The sequence below is a fragment of the Ursus maritimus genome, unplaced genomic scaffold (genome assembly GCF_017311325.1).
Source record: "Ursus maritimus isolate PB19 unplaced genomic scaffold, ASM1731132v1 scaffold_11, whole genome shotgun sequence".
Taxonomy (NCBI): domain Eukaryota; kingdom Metazoa; phylum Chordata; class Mammalia; order Carnivora; family Ursidae; genus Ursus; species Ursus maritimus.
Genome location: NW_024423453.1, coordinates 31,325,669 through 31,350,914, shown reverse-complemented (window position 1 = coordinate 31,350,914; position 25,246 = coordinate 31,325,669). Strand labels below are relative to the sequence as shown.

The 25,246-nt window shown below is 39.4% G+C and overlaps 1 protein-coding gene across 1 annotated transcript in view; it reads left to right on the top strand.

The window, feature by feature from the left end:
• Nucleotides 1-25,246, top strand: part of RNF150 (ring finger protein 150) — a 261,431-nt gene that overhangs the window by 155,658 nt on the left and 80,527 nt on the right. The window contains exons 3-4 of the mRNA XM_008685424.2: nucleotides 22,455-22,526; nucleotides 22,984-23,066. Of these exons, the coding sequence (XP_008683646.2) occupies nucleotides 22,455-22,526; nucleotides 22,984-23,066 (155 nt within the window). The remainder of the gene's footprint in view (nucleotides 1-22,454; nucleotides 22,527-22,983; nucleotides 23,067-25,246) is intronic.

Below are 25,246 nucleotides of genomic sequence, written 5' to 3'. Positions count from 1 at the left end.
ACTTTTTATTTTGAACATTATAGTTTACATATTTTATAGTTTATATGTTTTATAATTTGTAATAATTTTGCAATGATTATAACATGCCTTAGTATTACCTTAATACTAATGGTAATACTAACTAGTATTATATGCAGGCATGTTCTAAGAGTTCTGTATATATTTGCATAGTTAATAGTCTTAACAACCCTTTGATAGGATTTTATTGTCCCCATTTTACAGAAGAAACAAAGAGATTAAATAGCTTGATCAATGTCACACAGATAGTTATTAATAAAGCCAGTAATTGAACCAACAGCAGGGCTTTAGAGTCCATGCTCTTAACCACTATATTGAAGTATTCGTGATTGTTTATATTAGTTTATCAGGATCACATTAATAATATGCACAGTTAGTGATATTTTACTTCTTCCAAATTTTGAACCTCTTATTTTTTTCCTCTTACCTAATTTCATTGGCTTGTACCTCCAGAATCAACTAAAGTAATAGTGGTAGTGCTGAATATATTCCTCTTCATTAAGCATTTAATAGGAACATCCTGAGTTTAATGGGATTTTTTTTTATCATTGCTCCATTTTATTATTTTCCCATATAGTTTTCTAGATCGAGATATGTATTTTCTTGTGTTATGTAAATGCATGTTAGTCTTATTTCATTCAGAGTTTTGTATTTTTTTTTAAGATTTTATTTATTTATTTGAGATAGAGAGCCCAAGTGGGGAGGAGGGTCAGAGGCAGAGGGAGAAACAGATTCTCTGCTGAGCAAGGAGCCCAATGTGGGGCTCGATCCCAGGACCCTGAGATCATGACCCGAGCTGAAGGTAGATGCTAAATCCACTGAGCCACCCAGGCGTCCCTCATTCAGAGTTTTTAATCAGGAATGGAGGTTTAATTTTAACAAATGCCTTTTCAACAGCTGTGGTCTGAGTTTTTCTCTTGATCTGTTAATAGAAGTGTATTATATTATTGGATTTCCCAATATTAGACCATCCTAAATCTTACTATTCTTCTAATCCTACTATTCTTCTAACACATGCTAGACTGTATTTGTATTTTATTTATTTTTTACCCTGATATTTGTATGTGAAATTCATCCACAGTTTACATTTTTATCATGTTCAGGTAACAGTTATACTGGCTTTTTTAAGGAATTTGCAAATTTTCCTCCATTTTTTGTAGTCTAGAGCTGCAATGTCCAACACGGTAGCCACTAGCCCTGTGTAATCATTCAAATTTAAGTTAATTGTAATAAAATTTAAAATTCTGTTTCTCAGTTACACTACCTACATTTCGAATGTAGGTATATATGCACTGCCATTTGGTAGCCATTCCCATCATCATGGAAAGTTCTATTGGAAGTCCAGCTCAAGAGCATTTTAAATAGGACTAGAATTAGCTGATTCTTAAAGTATTAGTAGAAAATTTCTACAAGCCAGTAAGGTCTGGGTTGTTGTTTAAGAAGACAACTCCTTGACTTTTCCTATTTAATGGCAGTTGGTTTGTTTAAATTTGTTATAGCTTCAGGACAATTTCTAAAAACATTTGTTACTGCTTTTCATTTTTTTTTAAAGGAAATTTACCTTGTTGTTTATTTTTGCATTTCGTAGACAAGGTAATAAGAGAATAACTTGCCTAAAGTCACACATCTAGGAACTACCTATTGGAATTTTTTTTATAATATTTTTTTATTATATTGTGTTAGTCACCATACAGTACATCCCTAGTTTTTGATGTAAAGTTCCATGATTCATTACTTGCGTATAACACCCAGTGCACCATGCAATATATGTCCTCCTTAATACCCATCACTGGCCTATCCCATTCCCCCACCCTCCTCCCCTCTGAAGCCCTCAGTTTGTTTCCCAGAGTCCATAGTCTCTCATGCTTCATTCTCCCTTCTGATTACCTCCCCTTTCTTCTTCCCTTTCTTCTCCTACTGATCTTCCTACTTCTTATCTAATCGTCAAAAGATACATGCTCAGTCTAACAAATTTTGGCATTCAAAAAAATTACTCAAAGAGAAGACAAATCACCCATTACCCCCAGTAAAGGTAAGATACCTTTCAGGTTTTGTAACCGCCTAAATATATATTCGGTAAATTGTCATTGTATGTGTCTAAGAATTGCCTTATCTATTAAACGTGATCCAGTTAACAACTGTCTAATATGTCACACATATTTTCTATGTGTGTCTATGTATGAGACACAAATACACATATAAGTTTTCAGTCCTATTTTTTAATTAGTTGAAGAGCATTTTCCCTGTCATTAAATAATCTTTAAAACATGATTTTTAGTGGTTATTTATTAGTCCAATTCCACCACTTACCAAACATGAGCAAATTACTTACTCTCTTCACGCTTTAGTTTTCTGAACTAAATGGGAATATACCATCCTCTTATGGTTATAGTAAAAATTATATGAGTTAATGTATATTATTTTTCAAAGCCTCTGAGCATGATGCTAATCACTTTTTAAACTTTCAATGAATAGTACCCATTATTACTGTCATGTAGATTCCTTGATGACTACTTACAAATCCACTTTACCACTTTTATTGGATATTTGGGATTTAAGTGGACACTAACTGCCAGTCAGACACAAGACAGTGAAAATATAGAACTAATATGTTCAGTTTCACTTGTTGCTAAAGTTTACATTATATAAACTATACACGTGTGAGTCAGTTATTGCTAGGATACCTAGCTAATTCGATAATGCTAAATGAAAATGGTAACCCTGTTTTTTTGAGTCTATAGATAGTCCAAGTCATTATTAGACAATTGAGTCAAGCGTGAAATTTTAACCTTGGATTTATTAGTTGATTACTTATTTCCATCATCAGTTCACTTTGTGCAGGTAGATTGAGTTTGCGTGTCTCTAGGCGTACACATACTCTGTGATTTGTGTGAAAATTGGAAGCAGATGGTATGGAAGTGGTTCATAGGGTTTCAGTTTTTACTCTGCTCCCATTTTATTAACTTTCCTCAGATTGCAAGATGTTACCCTCAGGGTCACTCAGCGAATTGGGATCATGTTAAAAGTTAGCACCATTTCCTGATCAAAATAGGCACTGTACTTTGGCCCTTTGATGGATGGAATAAGAACATATAATTTCCTTTAGAAAAAAATTTCTCCTTTGATGGACAGTGTTCCGTTCCATTTGATAGAGAGCTTCAGCTGGGCAGGCTACGGCTCTAATAAGCCTCAGGTTAACTTAAGTCATTTATTTTTATTAAAGCATTACTGGCCCTTCAGAAAGATTGGCTCTCGGGTTAGAGGTAGGCTCACAACCTAAAATGGAATATCAAAGCCTTAGTGTTGCATTGGTGACGTATCCAGCCACTCAGGTATATGCAAGAGAGACTGAACTTGAATTAGGCAGGTGAGCACCCCAGTCTCTGCTTGGCTTTGTGCAGATCGCAACTAAAGGAAAGTCACCATCATCTCACATGATCACTAGCCCTCATGTCTTACTGTACCTGGAGAAGATCATTTCACGGCAGCTTCCCATGGAGGACGACTTGCTAGATAATCTATGTGTTAATAGCCTCACACCCCAGGGTCTTTTAGATGGTGACATGGAGAATAAGGGTAGAATTGAAAGTGGAGAGATTGGGCTGGTGCGCCGCATTTCCTAATGCAGTTACGCAAAGATAAATCGAGCACAAGGTAATCATCACAGACACCAGCTTTGGAGTAAAGTCTGGATTCCAGTCTGTGCTCTGATGATTCCTGGGTCTGTGAGTTTGCACAGGTTAGGTTCTTTACCTTTCTATTCCTGTCCTTCCTCACATGTAAAGTGAGACTGATCACGTGTCAGCCCCATTCCAAGGGGTGTCGAATGAGAAAATATGTGTGACCTATTAGACAATTGTTAACTGGATCACCTTTAACAGATAAGGCAATTCTTAGAAAATAATACCCTCCCTTACATTTAAATAGCTCAATTCTATAACTCACAAAGACTTCAAGCTAAATATGGGTTTTTAGCTTAGATGACACAGTTTGAAACAAAATGGGATCTTTTTTCCATCTCTTCTCCAGAGTTATGGGAAAAGGAAAGCATATAAATGGACTACAGAGAAAGAATCAGGCTTTCTTGGAGGTTAATTCCCCATGTAGCAGGGGTTTTTAATTAACAATAATAGTGTACGCACACAGTATTTTTTAAAAAGCAAATAAAAGCGTGTATATTTAAAAGTAAATTTCTTTCCACCTCAAACTCCCTTTATCAACCTCCCTTCCTCCAGCTCTCCCCAAAGGGAGCAACTCATAACACTTCCCTTCCAAGTCTTCCAGACGTTTCTGTGCTAGATATAAGAAAGGTTGTTTTCCGCATTTGTTGCAAAGACAAGGACACCGCCTTTACATAGCTTGCACTGTAGTGGCATCAACAAGCAATACACACGAAAACCAACAGAACCCACTCAGAGGGTAGTCCAGTAGTCAGATGACGGGTGACAAATTTGGGCCAGAGTGAGCGAGAAGTCAGCAGGAATCCGATTAGGACAGTATTTTAAAGTCCTATGAGTAAAGTGTAGACTATAAAGAATATATTGTAGTTTATACCTGTTGTACCAGCCTAATTATTAATAACTCCCCATTTTACTCTCAAGAGTGACAGTTTGGATAATAAATGACATGTTTACCATATGTGCGAAAGAAAGAGAAGAATCAAGGATGCAGTTAGGTCTGTTTTCACGGCCTGAGCTGAAATGGGAAAGACAGAAGAGACCCTGAGGGGCTGGGAACTCTGAATTCAGGTTTGGAGACGTTACATTTGAGAAGACTGTTCTATCTACCACAGCCCTAACATAGATGCCGGGTATTATGACCTGCAAGTCTGGAGGTCAGGAGAGAAGAAGAGCTAGAGACAGAAATATGGGTACATAGATGCCATTTACATGGCCAGGACAGGAGGAGCTCCCCTGGAGAGAGAGCATCCGAGAGAAGAGGTCTGAAGACAGCTCAAGACAGCTCGATATATGCTAATGTGGCCTCAGGCCCCACTGTCTCTCCCACTGGCATATTATTTTATGTATTTGTTTTATTTTCTCTCCAGTTCATATCACTATTTGAAGCCATCCCCTCCTTGCCTCACACCTCACTTTCCCGTGCATGCCGGCACCCAGAGGGAGGTAAACCAGAGGGAGGTAAACCAGAGGCTGGTTTGCAGAGACCAGCCATGGCCTCACACTCCATCTGGAGCCACTGCTCCTCTGCTCAGGGTCCACGGGTCTGCAAGGACCTTCTTCGCTCATGATGCTTGTCTTCTGTACAGCCCTGTCCTCATTTCTTTCAGGCCAGCATCCTTTGGAGACCCTGGTCTATCAGCCTCATTGTTTCAGCAGAACTGAAGGAGGTGGCCAGACTCCTGATTCCCATTTCTGAACAAGCCCTGTGATGTGTAAGAGGCTGCTGAAGCGGCCCCCTCCGGGTTAGGGCAGGTCATCACAGAGCACAGGACCTCGAGGGGACTGCTTTTCATAACGTCACATTCCAGCCCACTGGAGCCTCATCTCTGAGGAATCCCGGAGTGTGCTGTTGCATAATCACACATAAACCCAGATGTAAATGTGACTCTCCCAGGCAGTTTAGCCGAGGATCCAGAATATTGTCAAATCTGGGGTGTCTACCAGGAGCTGGGACTACTTAAAAGTAAACAGAGTTTGCTCTGATTTAAGAGTTAGATATAGATATAGATATACTGCATCTTAACAGCTCTATGATGAAGGCACTGTATGTATCACCCCACTCTATAGGTGAGGAAACAGAGAAGGTAAGCAATTGCCCAAGGACACACAGCTTGGCAGTGTTAAAGCTGGGATCTTTAGCATCTTTGAAATGCTCTGTCCTGAGAACGTCTTTGGCACCTGCTGGTCCAAGCCCAGCTGCTGGTCTTCTCCTGGAGATGCCATTCTTCTCTGGCTCACAGAATAAGCACCAGAAAAGTGCTCACTGTTTTTGATGATCATTGTAGATGTAACTTCATTCAGGACTTCTGGGAAAAAAGATATCTTTTCTACCAGAAAAAGATTTCTACCAGAAATGAGAATGGTGGGAGGGCTGCTGTTCCTTCTAGACCTTTTTCCAGGGACCGTGAGAAATCCCTAAGAACCACTGATAATTCACGTTTCCCCAGGTTCACTCCTGTCTCTCTGGCAGCTCAACACTGCCCCTGCCACATGTAGATTTTACACATGCATTGAAATCTTCCATGTGTGAAAGGAACTCACTGACAGTAAAAACATTACCAACATGTATGGCAAATTCAGAAGGTGAATTTCTTTGATAGAGTATATGTTCCTGCAATGAACAAAAACTCCACAAAAAAGATAATACTTGAGCTAAGGAGGGCAGGTGGTCCTTGGAGGAGGACACTGTAAGGGTAAGCAAATTAAACAATCAGATATGATTTTATTTTGCCTGTCCATTTAGGAAAAAACAAACCTGCTAAAAAACAATCCTGGGGAGGCAAGGGTGTAAAGGGCTCTGTAGTTAGGGGTCGGGGGCTTCCTAAATTGGTATAATCCTTCCTGAGGGTGGTTAGCAGTCGGATTGCATTTGCTCCATTATGCTGAAATATAATTTTTGAATAAATAGTATATTCTCATGGTTCAAAATACAAGGAGTATAAAAAAATTATGGACTGAAAATTCTCTTTCCCACCCTTCTCCTCCAGAAACCCAGGTACTTCCCTAGAGACACCCATGGTAGTGATCTCTGGTGTAAACATTCAGCGATATTTTTATGAACGTACCCAAATCTGTACATGTTTTTTCATCTTAGAGATTTTCCCATACCACTTCATAAAGAGCTTCCTCTTTCTTTTTACGGCTGAGTATTACTCCACTGCATGGTGTTATGGGTTGTATCATGGCCTCTTGAAAATTCATATGTTGAAGCCCTAACCCTGCATACCGCAGAATGTGGCCTTATTTGGAAATGGATTATTGCAGGCATCATTATTTAAGATGAGGTCATTTTGGAGTAGGTTGGGATCCTAATCCAGTATGACTAGTTTTCTTATAAAGGGGGGAAATCTGGACACAGACATGCATACAGGGAGAATGCTGTATGGAGATGAAGGCAGAGATGGGACCATACATATTCAAGCCAAGGATTGCCGGCAAACCACCAGAAGCTAGGCAAGAAGCATGGGACAGATTCTCCCTCATGGCCTTCAGAAGGAACCAGCCCCACGGACCCCTTGATCTTGGACTTCTAGCCTCCAAAACTTTGAGACAATAAATTTCTGTTATTGAAGCAAAAAAAAAAAAAAAAAAGTAAATAGGGTTTGAATCTGTGATTTTGGAGCAGAGTAGAATCAGGGTCTTAGGCAGGGCAGAACCATGAGGCAGAGGACAATCCAATGTAGGAAGAGAACAGAAGCGTTTGAAGGCAGGAACCAGATCTGAACGATGAAGTTTGGAACAGTGGCTAAGCCAGCCCGAGCGAAGAAAGCGGGCCAGGAGAGGAAGCTGAGGGAAGGGGGCTGAGGTAAAGGAGGCCTTTTCTACCACACTTGCACCTGTGGAAGGAAGCAGGCTACTGGTAAAGGCACCAGGATGGTGTGGGAAGGGAAGACGCAAGCCACAACCCACTTTTCAGAAATAGAAAGGTCCTGTAATGATTAGGAAAAACATTTCAGTGGCCATTTGACACGTCTGGGTGACTTCTAAATACTGTGACATTCTCTTTCTCTCCTCACGAGTCTTCACGATGTCCCTGGATGAGAACTTTAAGAAAATAGCCCACCGATGGCAGCAAGGTGGACTTCTCGATGCATAGCCTGGACACATCTCCCCCTGTAAACCCCCATTCCCAGAAGGCAGTGGATGAGAAAGCACAGTTGTAGGAACTGGGAGGAAGAAGACACTTGGCCATGATTCTACTCATGCAGTTGAGAATGCTGATCGTCTGACCCCAGAATCATAGTTTTTAGAACTTAAAGGGATATTAGATATAACGAATTTGAGAGAGAGAAATGATAAGTGATTTTTTTAAAGAATTTATGTATTTGTCAGAGAGAGGGAGCGGCAGGCAGAGGGAGAGGGAGAAACAGACTCCCTGCTGAGGAAAGAGCCCAATGAGGGACTCAATCCCAGGACCCTGGGATCATGACCTGAGCCGAAGGCACACGCTTAACCAACTGAGCCACCCAGGTCCCAAGTGATTTTTTTTCCATGGGGATGCAGCGAGGTTGCTGATTTCAAGTCAGAGTAGTTTCCACAAGACCAAACTACCTCCACAGTATTGAGATACTGAGGAGACTTGACCCACAGGGAGGTTGCCAGCCCCACCTCCGTTGTAGCAGTGAATGGAAGGACTCCTCACCTTTCTATGATTTGAACATTGGTCCTTTTTGGCATTAGAAGTAAGGATTGATTAAGTCCTTTCTGCTATGTAGTTTAAGATTCTTTACCTCAGGGGGCTTCACAGAGGATGCCAAGGATTCATCTTCATTCTACCCATCCAACGACCTCTGACTATTAACTTCTTGAACTCTGAGGTGGGAGGGCTGGATCCGTGACAGACTCCTGACCCCAAACACCACTGTGCAGTATGGGCAGTCTCCCCTCCCCACCAGGAGGTTAAGGTACCACGTGTCCCTCATTTCACAGAAGTGCCACTTCTGCTGCCCTGTTGTAATTCTTATCCTGCTTGTAGAAACCCTACAGGATGGCAAAGCAGAATCAGCAGGCAGCATTCCCGCCATGACTGGGGCAGGTGAGCCTGCCTTCTGGTGATGCCCGGTGGTGCTCTGGCACGTTGTCTCACTGTCTACTAGGGCAGCCCATCTGGGACACAAGGACCGGGTCTGTGGCCTGAAACCACAGGACTCCCAGTAGATGGCGGCTACTTCAAATACAGGCAGATAAGAGAAACTAAGTAAGGTTCTTGTTGTTTTTCACAAGCAATATTGCCTTTGAGGCTAATCCAAGGAGACCAGACCTTATTTTGTGTGAGGCCTCATAATGACATTCAAACAAGTTTTTTTTGAAAGAGTTACCTCTCCCTGTGAATACCTTTTCCTGTTATTTGCATATACATGGCCCAGGTCCCTTTGATTGCATTTGCACATATCAGTACCGAAGCTCTGTTAGAACAAGAAAAGTAATGGAATGCAAGACAAATTTGAATTTTACAGGGAGAGCAAAAGGGAAGGGAATATGTTGAGTGTCAGCCACCAGGGAGGAGATCTCCAACCAGAGATGCTTCTGTCTCCTGAAGAAAAAGGACCAAAATAGTCCCTGATGTTGATCTGGAGAATGTGTGGAGCCCTTGGGTGGGGGAGGGGAACCCAGAAAGGCAAAGTCTATGTTGTATCCATGAAATATTCAGTGAAGTAATTCACCATGGATTTGCTTTTTTTTTTTTTTTAAGATAATGCAGATCTGAAAGGATCTTTGATCCCCAGTTCTGTTCTGCGTGGATGAAAATCCTAAACTGGTAAAGCTGAAAATGGCATTATTTTACATACCTCCTTTTACTAATAAGGGAAACTAAGGCCCACGATGTTTAAGTGACCTGGTCAAAGTCACACAGCTAGTGACAGAAAAAAGGACTAAAAATCAGATCTTCTAACTTCCAAGCCATTGCCTTCTCTTCTCTAACAGCCTCCCACAAAAAATAACCCTGATGTTTTTACCTCGCGTTGTATGTATGCAAATAGCCTTAAGTCACCACTCCATGAGGTCACCATGGCCATTAGAGTAGTCTAATTCTTTATCTATTTTTCTAGATTTATGGAGCGCAGTGCCTTATATCATAGAAATTGGACTAGCTGTGGAAAGATTTCTGTCACATCAACCAGGTCTGGAAGGATTATTATTATGTATTAGAGCAAGGGAGGAAGCTTGAGTCACCTGTGGCCATGTGAGTTTCCAGGAAATTGGGACCAATTCTTTTTATGCTTACAGTGCCCTTCCTTCACCTAGAACATAAGAACAGTTAGTTATTTTTCCACTTGGTGGTAATGATAATAATCATGATTATAAAATAAAGCTGTCAGGTAAAAGGAGAAAATATGATAACAGAATTATCCAGTGAAGTGAAATAAAAAACATAAACTTGATTTTGATGCAATGTTTTGGCACCCTTATTCCTAGTTTTGTTTTGTTTTGTTTGTTTCTTTGTTGTTGTTTTTTAATCAGCCTCACTGCACTTCTGTGCAGGGAACAAAAAGAGAGTGTCTTATTTTTCTCAGTTTCTTAAATATGTAGGAGATAACTCTAAGTATTGGGTTGATTGGAGTATGCTGTTTACCATCTTTGTTGGTATTCTATGTGGGAATTTGTTCTGTTAATAAATAGTTCTGTATTTATTTTTCATAAAGCTGTTTATCTTCACTGTTGTCAAGGAATGAGTAATCCTGGTAAATGTTTTCTTATACCTGTTCGGATCACATTGGTGGATAAATCTAATTACCAAGATCGTCCCACTCCTGACAATCTTTGGTGAATGGTATGATTTGGGTACAGTTGTGGTAGGGAAAATCTATAGGAGCACCCCAGGTTGGGGGGGGAGGAGCCCTGCATGAAACAGAAGACCTGTACAAATGTAGGATGGCCCCTAGGTCTCATTTATACTTGGCACAGTTAAGAAACACAAAGACAGAAAGAACCAATTACAGAAGCAACTAACTTGTTTGGGCCATTTTATTAAGAATGTTGATGTTGTACTCATTATTTCTTTAGTTTATATTTTGGAAATCCAAAAATACTGGTCTGACAGCTGTTGAATGTGGAACAATTTTTTTTTAATTCAGGAGTCAGTATTTCTGTGTGTGATTTTCGTGTCACCTAAAAAGAAATAGAGACATGCAGATACTAACAAAATTTGACTACATGCAAATGGCCGTAGCATTTTTAAAACTTTATGGTACTTTGTCCTTTATTTTGTTAACCTAGAACTCCTACCGAAAAAAATCTAGCACTACATGGTTGCATAATGCTCATATATATATATATCTCAGAGGTTGATTTTTTTGTATTCTCCAGGAATCAAGAGCATCTGTCCCTCCATTGGTGGGGCAGACTTTCATATCCCCCATCAGCCTCTTTCAAAATGCTCTCCTTTTCTTCCTCAAATGAGGTATATGTGTATCGTCTCTCAATAACATATGGAATGAGATTTGACTCAAGGACTCCATAGGAAAAAGGAAAGGAAAAGGAATGCCATTATACCATTTTTCAGAATAATTATAATTATAGAAAACATGTTTTCCAACCTTTGTGAATCATTTGATATCTTGGGGCTTCCAGGGAGGAAGGCCTCATAGACCTTGAAGATGTTGAAGAGGACTCGATTATTTTCCTTTTTACTCTAATTTCTCCGTCTGTTAATTCTGCTAATTTGGGAACTCTCAAATGACTTTATCCTCCACTGAACTCCTTAACCTCATCAGCCCTCAGCCACCAGAATACCAGAAATGGAATTTGTCTGATTCCTTAACCATTATCTCTGCTGTTAGCCATAATCCCTGACACCTTAATGTCCACTTGCTTTACATTTCCTGAATAGATACCTTTTTTCCCTTAAATAAAGGCAGCTTGAATTTTCCTTTAAAAGGGCATGGACATGGCTTTTTCTGGAAGAGAGAAAGGGGATGTTTTTTAAAGACACCTCATCTTTACTCAGATATAGCCAAAAGTAAAGTTAAATGCAGGGCTAAAATTTAAAGTAGTCTTTGAATTTACCTTTCATGCTCACATTTAAGAAGGGCATATTTCATTTGCTAAAGAATTGTTTTAAATAGAGGGGAATATGGCAGCAGAATGGGAAGACCTTAGGCTTGCCTCGTCCCACAATTAAAATTAGGTAACTATGAAATCATCTTAAATACCCCAGAAATCAATCTAAAGACTGGCAGAACAAACTCCACAACTAAAGGTAGAGAAGAGGCCATAACAAACACAGTAAGAAGTGTGGAGACACGGTTTGGGGAAGAAATCGATTGTGGCCACCATGGTGGGGCGGGAGCCGTGGTCAAGGAGGACAAGAGACAGACTAATACACAGGAGCTCACGGGGAAAATGAATACCTGTAGCAATTGTCTGGGAAAGCAAGAGGGCCCGAATTTCATGAGTTCTTGCAACCAGCAGGGCTTAAAGCCTGGAGTTTTAAACTTCAGCATGCTTGGCTCTGGGAGAGCTTGGAGGACTTGTGGCCACTCTTGGAGAAAAGACAGGGCCAATAGCCTATGGACATACAATGTGGAAACAGTGATCTGAGGATGGCCTAGGGCACACAGTGGGGAGGTTAGTTGTTCATCTTGGAGCAGGTCCCAGAGAGTCATTGTTCAAGGTGAGACCTCTCTGGGAACAAAGGAGCTGGCAGGCACTGGCTCCCTAACTTGCTTACACCAAGCCCTGCCTCTCTGTGCAATAGTAGGACTGCCCTTCTGAGTCGTGCTTGCCTCAGTCCCAGTACATCAGGCCTCCTCCCCCAGAAGACTGCTCCAAACTCCTGCCAGCACCATGTCTCCCAAACTGGGAGTTTTGCGAGGCCTTGGTTCTAGGGGCAGTGGTGACAAGTCTCATTTCACAAGCAGACTAGAGTACACCTAGTTAAAATGTGCCACAGTCAGGCCAGAAGCCAAACATTGCCCACAACAGGCAAAGAGAGCCTCTGCAGACAACTGGACTGAAGGATAAGGTGGTCAGGACACAACAGCAAAGTACACACAACACACGTGGGAGACACTCCCAGAAGCACCAAGCTCTGGGTAATGGGACACCACACCGCAGGGCACTACAGGACGTCTTCTTCATAAAGCTATTACCCTCAAGAATAGGAGACATAGTTGACTTTCCTAACAAACACAAAAAGGCAAAGAGTCTTAGGTAAAATGGGAAAACGGGAATTTGTCCCAAATTGTAGAACAGGACAAGGCCATGGCTGGCATTTTAATTGAAATGGATGTAAGTAACATGCCTGATGGAGAATTTAAAGCAGTGATCATAAGGACACTCGCTGGACTTGAGCAAAGAGTGGAGGACATCAGTGAAACCATTAACACAGAGATAAGAAATAGCAGAGATAAAGGGCTCAATAAACAAAATGAGAAACATGCTTGATGGAATGAACAGCAGGCTGGAAGAAGCAGAGGAACAAATTAATGATCTAGAAGACAAAGTAATAGAAAGTAATCAAGCTGAACAAAAGAGAGAAAAAAGAATTATGCAAAACAAAAATAGACTTAGGGAACTCAATGATCCCATCAAATGTAATAACATTCATATTATACGAGTACCAGAAAAAGGAGAGAGAAAAAAGGGGGGCAGAGAATTTATGAAGAAATAATAGCTAAAAGCTTCCCTAATCTGGGAAGGAAACAGAGATCTCCTAACAAAATCAGCCCAAGGAGGTCCACACCAAGACACACAGTAATTAAAATGGCAAAATATAGTGGTGAACAAAAAATATGAAAAGCAGCAAGAGAAAAGAAGACAGTTACATACAAAGGAAACCCTATAAGGTTATCAGGGTATTTTTCAGCAAAAACTTTCCAAGCCAGAAAGGAGTGGCATGATGTATTCAAAGTTCTGAATGGAAAAAACCTGCAGCCAAGAATATTCTATCCAGCAAGTCATCATTCAGAATAGAAAGAGTGATAAAGAGTTTCCCAGACAAACAAAAACTAAAGGAGATAGTGACCACAAAATCAGCTCTGCAAGAAATATTAAAGGGGATTTTTGAGTGGAAAGGAAAGGCCCAAAATGACAGTATGGAGGTAGGAAACACACAAGCACTAAAAATGAATATTTCTGTAAACAAATCAGAGAACTCACAAAATAAAAGAATGTAAACTATGACACCATATACCTAAAATGTGGGGAGGAGAAAAGAATGGGTCCATCTTAAACATCCATCAAATTTAATATAGACTGCTTTATGCAGAAGATATTATATACAGACCTGATGGTAACCACAAGTCAAAACTAATACATATGCAAATAATAAAGGGAAAGGAATCCAAATATATCACTAAAGAAACCAGAAAACCATGAAAGAAAGACAAGAAAGGATCAGAGAAAATCTTCAGAAATAACCACAGAACAAGTAATAAAATGGCAATAAACGCACATCTATCAGTAATTACTTTGAGTGTAAATGGACTAAACACTCCATTCAAAAGACACAGGGTTGCAGAATGGATTAAAAAACAAGACCTATCTATTTGCTGCCTACAGGAGACTCATTTCAGACCTAAAGACACTACAGATTGGAAGTGAGGGGATGGAGAAATATTTATCAGGCAAATGAATGTCAATAAAAAACTGGAGTAGCAATACTTACATTAGACGAAATAGACTTTAAAGGCTGTAACAATGCAGCGCCTGGGTGGCACAGCGGTTAAGCGTCTGCCTTCGTCTCAGGGCGTGATCCCGGCGTTATGGGATCGAGCCCCACATCAGGCTCCTCCGCTATGAGCCTGCTTCTTCCTCTCCCACTCCCCCTGCTTGTGTTCCCTCTCTCGCTGGCTCTCTCTATCTCTGTCAAATAAATAAATAAAATCTTTTTAAAAAAAAAAGGCTGTAACAAGAGACAAGGACATTATATAATAATAAATGAGAAAATCCAACAAGAAGATGCCACAATTTAATATTTATGCACCCAACATAGGAGCACCCAATACATAAAACATTTAATAACAAATATAAAGGAACTAATCAAAAATAATATAATAATTGTAGGGGACTTTAACACCCCACTTACGTCAATGGACAGATCATCTAAACAGAAAATCAATAAGGAAACAACAGCTTTGAATGACACACTGGAACAGATGAATTTCACACATATATCCAGGACATTCCATCCTAAAACAGAAGAATATACATTCTTTTCAGGTGTCCATGGAACATTCTCCAGAGTAGATCGTATATTAGGCCATAAAACAAGCCTCAACAAATCAAAGATCAAAGTCATACCATGAATCTTTTCTGACAAGAGCACTCTGAAGCTGGAAGTCAACCATAAGAAAAAAATCTGGAAAGACCACAAATACATGGAGGTTAGTTAACATGCTACTAAACAATGAATGGGTCAACCAGGAATAAAAGACAAAATAAGAAGTATATGGAAACAAATGAAAATGAAAACACAATAGTTCAAAACCTTTGAGACAGAGCAAAGGCAGTTATAAGAGGGAAGGAGAAGCAAGAAAAGTCTCAAACAACCTAACCTTACACCTAAAGGAGCTAGAAAAAGAAAAACAGGGGCACCTGGGTGGCTCATTTGCTTAAGCATCTGACTCTTGATTTTGGCTCAGGTCATGATCTCATGGGTCATGAGATCAAGCCCCACACTGGGCTTCATGCTAATCAGGGAGTCTGCTTGAAAATTCTCTCCCTTCTGCCCCTTCCCTCACTTATGCTCTCTTTCTCTCTCTCACGCACATACATCTTTAAAACAAAAAAGAAAAAAACAAAATATAAACCTATAGCCAGCAGAAGGAAGGAAATAATAAAGATTAGAGCAGAAGTAAATAATATAAAAAGTAGAAAAACAATAGAAGAGAATGATGAAACCAGGAGCTTGTTCTTTGAAAAAAAAATCAATAAAATTGATAAACCTCTAGGCAGACTTACCAGAAAAAAAGAGAAAGGATCCAAATAAATAAAATGACAAATGAGAGAGGGGGAGATAACAACAAATACCACGGAAATACAATTTATAAGGGAATTATAAGAGAATATTGTGAAGAGAAATAGAAAATTTGAACAGACTAATTATCAGCAAAGAAATTAAATCAGTAATCAGAAAGCTCCCCCCAAAATAAAAGTCCAAGACCAGACGGCTTCACATCTGAATTCTACCAAACATTTAAAGAAAAGTTAATACCTATTCTTTTCAAACTATTCCAAAAAAAAATAGAAAAGGAAGGAAAACTTTCCAATTCATTTTAGGAAGTCAGCATTACCCTGATACAGGATAGAGACACCACACACACACACACACACACACACACACACACACACACACACAAGAACTACAGACAAATATCTCTGATGAACATAGATGCAAAAATCCCCAACAAAATACTGGCAAACCGAATCCAACAATACATTTAAAAAATCATACCCCATGATCAAGTGGGATTTATTCTCAGGATGCAAGGGTGATTCAATATTCACAAACCAATCAATGTGATACATCACATCAATAGGAGAAAGAATAAGAATCATATGATCATTTCAATAAGCAGAAGAAGCATTTGACAAAGTACAAAATCCATTCATGATAAAAACCCTAACAAAGTGGTTTTAGAGAGAACATACCACAATGTCATAAAGGCCGTATATGAAAAACATACAACTAACATCCTCGTCAACGGGGAGAAACTTAGAGCTTTTCCCCTAGAGTCAGGAACAAGACAACGTAGTACTAGATGTCCCAGCCACAGCAATCAGACACCAAAAAGAAATAAAAGGCATCCAAATCAGTAAGAAAGAAGTAAAACTTTCACTATTTGGAGATGATATGATACTATATGTAGAAAAGCTAAAAGACTCCACCAAAAAACTGCTAGGACTGATGAATGAATTCAGTAAAGTCACAGGATACAAAATCAATCTATAGAAATCTGTTGCATTTCTGTACAGCAATAATGAAGCAACAGAAAGAAAAATTAAGGAAACAGTCCCATTTACAATTACACCAAAAATAATAAGATAACTAGGAATAAACCTAACCAAAGAAGTGAAAGACCTGTACTCAAAACAATGAAACACTGATGAAGGAAACTGAAGATGACACAAAGAAATGGAAAGACATTCCATGCTCCTGGATTGGAAGAACAAATATTGTTAAAATGTCTATACTACCTGAAGCAATCTACATATTTATTGCAGTCCTTACCAAAATACCACCAGCATTTTTCACAGAGCTGGAATAAACAATCCTAAAATTTGTGTGGAACCACAGAAGACCCAGAATAGGCAAAGCAACCTTAAAAAAAGAAAAGCAAATTTGGAAGTATCATAATTCCAGACTTCAAATTATATTACAAAGCTGTAGTAATCAAAACAGTATGCTACAAAATGGACACATAGATCAATGGAATAGAATAGAAAATCCAGAAACACACCCACAATTATATGGTCAATTAATTTTTGTCAAGGCAAGAAAGAATATCCAATGAGAAAAAGACAGTCTCTTCAGCAAATGGTAGGAAAACTGGACAGCAACACGCGAAAGAATGAAACTGGACCACTTTCTTATACCATACACAAAGATAAAAATGAATTAAAGACCTAATGTGAAACCTGAAAACATAAAAATCCTAGAAGAGAGCACAGGCAGTAACTTCTCTGACATTGGCCTTAACAACTTTTTCCTAGATAGCTCCCCTGAGGCAAGGGAAGCAGAAAGCAAAAATAAACTACTGGAACTGCATGAAAATAAAAAGCTTTTGCACAGCAAAGGAAACGGTCCATGAAACTAAAAGGCAACCTATGGAATGGGAGAAGATACTTGCAAATGACATATTTGATAAAGGGTTAGTATCCAAAATACATAAAGAACTTATAAAACTCAACACCCAAAAAACAACTCAGTTTAAAAATGGGCAGGAAACATGAACAGACATTCTCTAAAGAAGCCATCCAGATGGCCACCAGACACATGAAAAGATGTTCCTCGTCGCTGATTGTCAGGGAAATGCAAATCAAAACTACGATGAGAGAGATACTACCTCACATCTGTTGGAATGGCTAAAATCAAAAACACAAGAAACAACAGATGTTGGTGAGGATGTGGGAGAAAAAGGAACCCTCTTGCAATGTTCGTGGGAGTGCAAACTTGGTGCAGCCGCCTTGGAAAACAGTATGGAGGTTTCTCAGAAAGTTAAAAATAGAACTACCTTATGATCCAGTAATCACACTGCTAGGTATTTATCCGAAGAATACAAACACACTAATTCAAAGGGATACACGCACCACATGCACCCTGTGTTCATAGCAGCACTGTCTACAGTAGCCAAGATATGGAAGCAGCCCAAGTGCTCATGGACAGATGAATGGATAAAGAAGATGTGGCGGATAGATGCAGTGGAATATTATTCAGCCATAGAAAAGGAAATCCTGCCATTTGCAACAAATACCATATGATTTCACTCATATGTGGAACTTAAACAAAACAAACGAGCAAAGGGAAAAAGAACAAACAGATGGTTACCAGAGGGGAGGTGGGTAAGGGGATGGGTGAAACAGGTGATAGAAATTAACAAGTGCACTTGCTGTGATGAGCACCGGGTAAATAAAATAAAAACTTTTGTAAAAAATGACATTCCTTGTGGGTTGTGTCAAAAAAAATAACTATCATATAATGAAGTAACAATACCAAGAGACGGTAACATGAAAAAGAAAATGAATATTGAAAGTATAAGTTAACATAAGCCATACTACCGACTTTCTAATAAAATTAAAGACATGCCTGTCTTCACTTTTTTATATGTATCCTTCTTCAGAACTATACAAATTGTCTTAAAAATTATTTTAGGCACTTGTTTTCATCTCTCCTAAAGCAGTAATGCTGTACTGTATTTATTAAGGTAGCTCTCCCACTGCAATGGTAATTTTACAAATAGATTATAAGTTCCATGAGAATAGGGGTTATGCCTTATATTTCATTATTTTTCCCTTGTAATGTCTATCACACAGAATTATGCATAGAAAACAATGTACTCAGTATAGTACATGAAACCTCATTACAGATCAGCAAGTGATTCTGATGATGGGAAGCACTAACTCTGAACCCCAAAGGAAATGTTATTCTCACCAAAAACAATTCCATTCTCTTCATTAGTATACTTACACTAAAAAAAAATAATTGTACTCAATTAGGTTTTGAATTTCCATAAAAATTTATGAAAGTTTTTTAAAAGAATTGTTTTAGATAAAATTAAATGTTGAAAACATAATTTCTGGTTCATCTCCTTAAGAAATGTGGCTCTTTCTTTGAGTATACTCTGTGACCATTGTTTGAAAATAATATTTGCCACTTAATTGCTCTGCTTAGCCTTTGAAAATATAAAACAGTTGAAGTGATTCTGTTGGGGCCAGATCTTATATAATTAAACACAATTGCAAAAATATCTGAGCTCTTGACTGAAAAACAATCAACATGTGTTTATTTGGGTCCAGATTTCTTATTCTAAACGTAATATTCTTCAGGTTTGTTGCACTTAACTCCTGGTAACTTACTCCTGGTATCCCTTCCTTTCAATTCCTGCTCCAGGCTTCTTCAATGAAAAGCAGCTCTTGGTTGAGACTGACTGGTTTTGCCAAGGCCAAGATCACAGCTTTGCTTATCTTACCGCATATATTGCTTATAGTCTGTCCATTAATTTTCCCATTAACTGGCTAAATCTCACAGATGGTTTTCCATGCTTTAACAGAAATCTTTTGGTTTAAGTTTTATTCACTCATCAACCATTTATGGCCTTGCCATTAGATTGTAAGCTAAAAAGAACAGGAATTTATGTGTGTTTTTCACTACTATGTTTTTAAGAGATTTTTAAAATTTTTTGAAGTATTCTCTATCCCCAGCATGGGGCTCAGACTCACAACCCCGAGATCAAGAGTTGCATGCTGTACGGACTGAGCCAGCCAGGTGCCCCCTTTCACTACCATTCTTTCCAAAACCCAGAGCTGTGCCTGGGACAAAATAAATGATCCGAAATACATGTGGAATGATTGTGAGTTATCAAAGGCAGCTTTGTTCTAGGTGCTGGGACACAATGAGAAGCAAAAATAAATACAACCTGGCCCTCAGGGAGTTTACATGAAGGAAACTTAACAGGGATTGGTCATAAAAACAAATGTCAAATTGCCAATGTTATGACAGTGCTATGAAGCAGAAGGACCAGGTTCCATAAGGTATAGACTGGAAGGATCTTCTTTCTTGGGAGACATGGGGGAAGAGCTCCCTGAAGAAGTGGCCTGAATTGAGATCAAAGGATGATCACGCAGTAATTAGAGGAAGAGGAGAGGACAGAGAGTTCCATCCTTTTTTAGTTTCATCCCTGTTTTTCCCTCTCACTCGATGTCCTCCCGCCACCGTGGTATTTATCATTACAGACACTCCCTGTTTTTCCTGCAACCTTAGTTTGCTAGCTACTCATGGACTTCTGCATAAATCTCAATTGTATGTAGGTCTCCTTTAAGATAACAACCAAACTTACTTTTCTGTTAAAATTGCCAGTAATCATTTTAGAAACTAAGGACAAAACATCAAAGACAAAATGAATTAACAAGGAGGACGCCTCTCTTCTGCGTGTTTACTTTAACCGCTGTATGCTCGAGGAAGTGCCGTATGATAAATACTTAATAGATTTTGGTTGGTTAGATGCTTTTGGCTGGCTGGCTGAATGGCTGGTTGACTGGTTAGCTGGCTGGCCAGGTGTTGGTTTGCTGCTCGGTGATTGGTAGGTTGGCTGGCTGGCTTGTTAGATATTGGTTGGTTGGCTGGTTGGCCAAATGTCAGTTGATTGCTGGCTGGCTGGCTGAGTGGGTGTTGGTTGGTTGGTTGGGTGACTGGCCAGTTTATTGATGGCGTGGTTTAGTGAATAATAAGAGTGGTGGTTTAGCTCTGGCTTTCAAGTCAGACTGAATTTTATTCAGATTCTCACTGACCTTTCAATGATTATGATAAACGATTAACTTAAGCTCTGTAAGTCTCAGTTCATTCTATAAAATAGAATTTTTTTTCCTCACAGGGTTGTTGTAAGAATAAAGGTGATACTGCATATAAAATTTTAGCATGGTACGTAGGATATGTTAACTGTTCATTAGTATATGTTCACAATTTTAAAGAAAAGAAAGAAGCTTGAGTGTTGTTTCTAAAAGGAAGAAAATTAGTGAAAGCAAGTGATTATTCCATGTAAATGTTTGTCTGATTTATTATAGCCCTTAAAATATGTTTCACTGCTGCAAATACATGTCTATTACAGGATCGTGGTACACAAGCCTAAGAAGGAGCTGTTACATGTAGGAAACTCACAAGCACACAAGAAAGCCTCAACAAATTAAAACTTAATTCACCATCTTCCCCCTCTCCCCGTCTTCCTGACTGTCCTATCATCACATGATTGCAGCTCTTATTAGGATAGCAACTTTCTCTATCAAAACAAATTTATGCCAAGTGAAATAAGTCAAGCAGAGAAAGACAATTATCATATGGTTTCACTCATGTGGAACATAAGGAATAGCGTGGAGAACATTAGGAGAAGGAAGGGAAAAATGAAGGGGGGAAATTGGAGGAGGAGTCAGAACCATGAGAGACCATGGACTCCAAGAAACAGACTGAGGGTTTTAGAAGGGGAGGGTGGGGTGATGGATTAGCCCAGTGATGGGTATTAAGGAGGGCACGTATTGCATGGAGCACTGGGTGTTATACGCAAACAATGAATCATGGAATACTATATCAAAAACTAAGGAAGTACAGTATAGTGACTAACATAACATAATTTTTTTTAAAAAAGGTGAATTTCAAAATTTTGAAAGCAAAAATTTTTTAAAGGAGTGCGAATATGTTATTTGACACGAGTGACAGTGGTTATACAGGTGTTTGCTTTATAATTATTTGCTAAGCTGAACATGTATGTTTTATGTATTTTCCTATAGGCACACCCACACTTAAACAAACACAGAGGAGGTGAAATTGACATGGAAGAAAGTGATGGAAAAGGATAGTACAGATGAAATATACAAACCCGTGCTGGGTCTATATAAGCAAAGGAAATTCCTTAAAATTCCAAACTGAAAGAAGTACACAAGCAATAAACCCTGATTGTGTAAAAGAGGACATGACGTTTATTCCAGCTGTCCAGATTGGCAATCTCCTTGTCACAGATTAAATGGCTAGAGTGGCAATTTACCAAACTTGGGTGTGTGTGTGCTAGTCTGCACACATGTAACCTGTGCTGGAGTCACTGTAGGCCGGGACTTTTCCAGGCCATTTGCCCCTTGTTTAACATTGGGCATGAAGAGTTTCTCTCATTGACAGCGCTTTAATAGACCTCAATTACTAGACGCACTTTGCATAGCTCTCACCGCCCCAGCTCCCCAGCCATTGTCCTTAACATTCATGCCACTTGTGCATGATTTCAGAGATTGCTGCCCTGGTTTATTAAATGCCATCGGAAACAAAGTCAAGAATTACACATCTTGGGGCGCCTGGGTGGTGCAGTCGTTAAGCATCTGCCTTCGGCTCAGGACGTGATCCCGGCGTTCTGGGATCGAGCCCCACATCAGGCTCCTCCGCTATGAGCCTGCTTCTTCCTCTCCCACTCCCCCTGCTTGTGTTCCCTCTCTCACTGGCTGTCTCTATCTCTGTCAAATAAATAAATTTAAAATCTTAAAAAAAAAAAAAAAGAATTACACATCTTATTACTAACAAGCAGTTTTGGGTTATTTTTTTTTTTTTTTTTTTTTTTTTAGCGCCGACTGGGAGATGCTGCAAAGAAAGCGATCAGCAAGCTCCAGGTCAGAACCATCAAGAAGGGTGACAAGGTAAACAGCCTCTTTTCTTCTTGGCGAGGGACTATTCAGAAAAGTTCCTGACTTTTCTGGCAGCCAGGGTAGAAGAGGGGGAAGGACGGGAAAAGGGGAATACCTGAAAATAGCTCTCCTGTGTCTGTTATTATACCCCTCTAATTATACTGACTAGCATTCCTAGTCATGGTATATTTAAAAATTGCTTTCTCACAACCATAATAAATAACATTATTAGTCACGATACATTAAAAAATTGTTCCCTCACGAAAGCACTTGCAGTGGAGCCCAGAAACAAAAAGTGGAGCTTGGAAGGAATGGAAACGGAGCCAAAATACAGTCAATTATTGATTAAGAAAACTGGCACGGGGACGACTGAAAGCCTTGCTGCAGCCAAGCTCCCCATGCTTGTTTGGGGATTTACACAAGATTTGAAGGCGCACAAGTCAGCTCCTCTGTGCTTTGTCCGTTGCAGGAAACAGAGCCTGATTTTGATAACTGTGCAGTTTGCATCGAAGGGTACAAGCCCAATGACGTTGTGCGGATCTTGCCCTGCCGGTGAGTCACTGGGGCTCCTGCTTTTGAATGGGGTGTGTGTGTGGAGGGTGCCTGCTGGCCTCCCTGGCTCAGACCTGCTTGGCCCAGCCCTGCAAGGTCAGTCAGCCCAAACGTTTCAGGGTTTAAATATCAAACAATCAAAAAGCTGGTTCTTCTGGTGTAACCTTTCTCTTTGAAAACATGCTTTCTTGTGAAATAAATATTTTTCTGATCTTTGCACCAAAGGAAGCATACTGCTATGAATTAGAACCTCATGAGACGGAATTTGATGATGTGACTCCAAGTGTGAGTTTCCTTTAACAACAAAATTACGATATTCAGAATCAGTTCTTTCACAAGTGCTGTTTTAATTTAATTAGTGAACTCATAAAAATATGTCGTGAATTGGGGCGCCTGGGTGGCTCAGTGGGTTAAAACGTCTGACTTGATTTCGGCTCAGGTCATGATCTCCACGTTGTGAGATCAAGCTCCGAGTTGGGCATGTGGAATCTGCTTAAGATTCTCTCTCTCCCTCTCCCTCTGCCTCTCTACCCTCCTTCTCTCTCCCTTTCTCTCTCTCAAAAAAAAAAAAATTATATATATATATATGTTGTGAATAATTATGAAGAGATCAACAGCCAGAATATAGTCAGGAGCGAGTGGGAAGCCAAAGGCAAATTCCATTTCCTTTGTTTTTTGGGTTTTTTGTTGTTGTTGTTTTATCAGCGAGAAGGAAATGTGACAGTCACCCCAAAATTTCTAGAATCTAGGGGAGGATGCCAACATATGTAGTTGGAAACACTCCTCAAGTGATTTTCCTATAACCCTAATCCTTCTCCTTAATTGAAATTTACTGTTAAGGTGTTTGAATTTTTTATATAGTTAAAATTAACTAAGTTTAAATACTTCAATAACATCAAATATTTTAAAGTTTCATAAAAGCTGTCTTCCTATAATTGAATACCTTTGGTGTTGTTGCATCTGTGAAGTATCCTAAAAAGAAAAAATTATCCCTTGAAGAAAGGTTCTTCACTTAGAAAGATGAGCTTTAAAAATTCTTAAGGGGCACCTGGGTGGCTCAGTGGGTTAAACGTCTGAGTCTTGATTTTGGCTCAGGTCATGATCTCCAGGTTGTGAGATCAAGTCCTGAGTCAGGCTCCACGCTCAGTGTAGCTTCTGCTTGGGTTTCTTTCTCCCTCTCCCTCTGCCCTTCCCTCCCTAAGATAAATAAATAAAATCTTAGAAAAAAATTCTTAAGAGTACTTAATAAAGTAGATAAAAGAAAGATACAAATCAATGCACCTTTAAGAACTATTTCTTAAAAATACGAAAGAAATAAAATATGCCTGTAGAGGAATTAGTTTAGTAATCCCAAAATGACAAAGAGGGGTCAAAAAAGGACAGATATGTAAATAGATGCAGAAACTCCCGAGGGGAATGCATCTTTCTTGAAATGCTTTTAGGCAAATTGATCATCAGGAAACGGGCCTGGGGAAAGTGCACTGTGCTGGCCTCAGCCAAAGCCTTCAACTGGGATTCACTTTCCTTAGTGTTTAGATGCTGGACTAGCTCTAAGACAAAATCATAAATTGGGACACAGCAAGACTTGGTGGTTTTCTTCCTAGGGGGGAATATATAAATTCTTTCTTTAGACATTACGCTAGGTATTTACATGGTGACTTCCAGAAACACTTCCAGAAACCCGGTAAAGAATGGCAGGCAGCGTGTGAGCCACCGGGAGCCTCTCAGGGTACCGTCTTTTATCTCTGCAATATTTTCCTAAGGGTTTTATTAAACCTCATAATGATAAGCAAGGAATGTGCTTTCCTTTCCTTCGCTGCTTGGAGACTGTTTAGAGCCCAGTGAGGGTACTGCTAATAAAAAATATCCAAAGTAAATTTAATTTAAATTGCAACTTTTTCCTGAGAATCTAAACGTAATTAAGAAAATCTGTTTTAAAAAACTATATACAGCATTACTTCAGCTCCGTGGTCCATACTATATGAAATAACATATTCATTTGAAGCTCTGTCATGAGTCTATTCCGTATGACTGCATAGAATTACTAGAAGCTGCATACTCTCTAAGCCATAGATGTGCCATAGTTCAATTTACTATGCCCCTGCTGTGCGGCATTTGGCTGATTTCAGTTCTTAATTATGACAAATTACATTGCTTTAGCAGTGTTTAGACTGTCATGA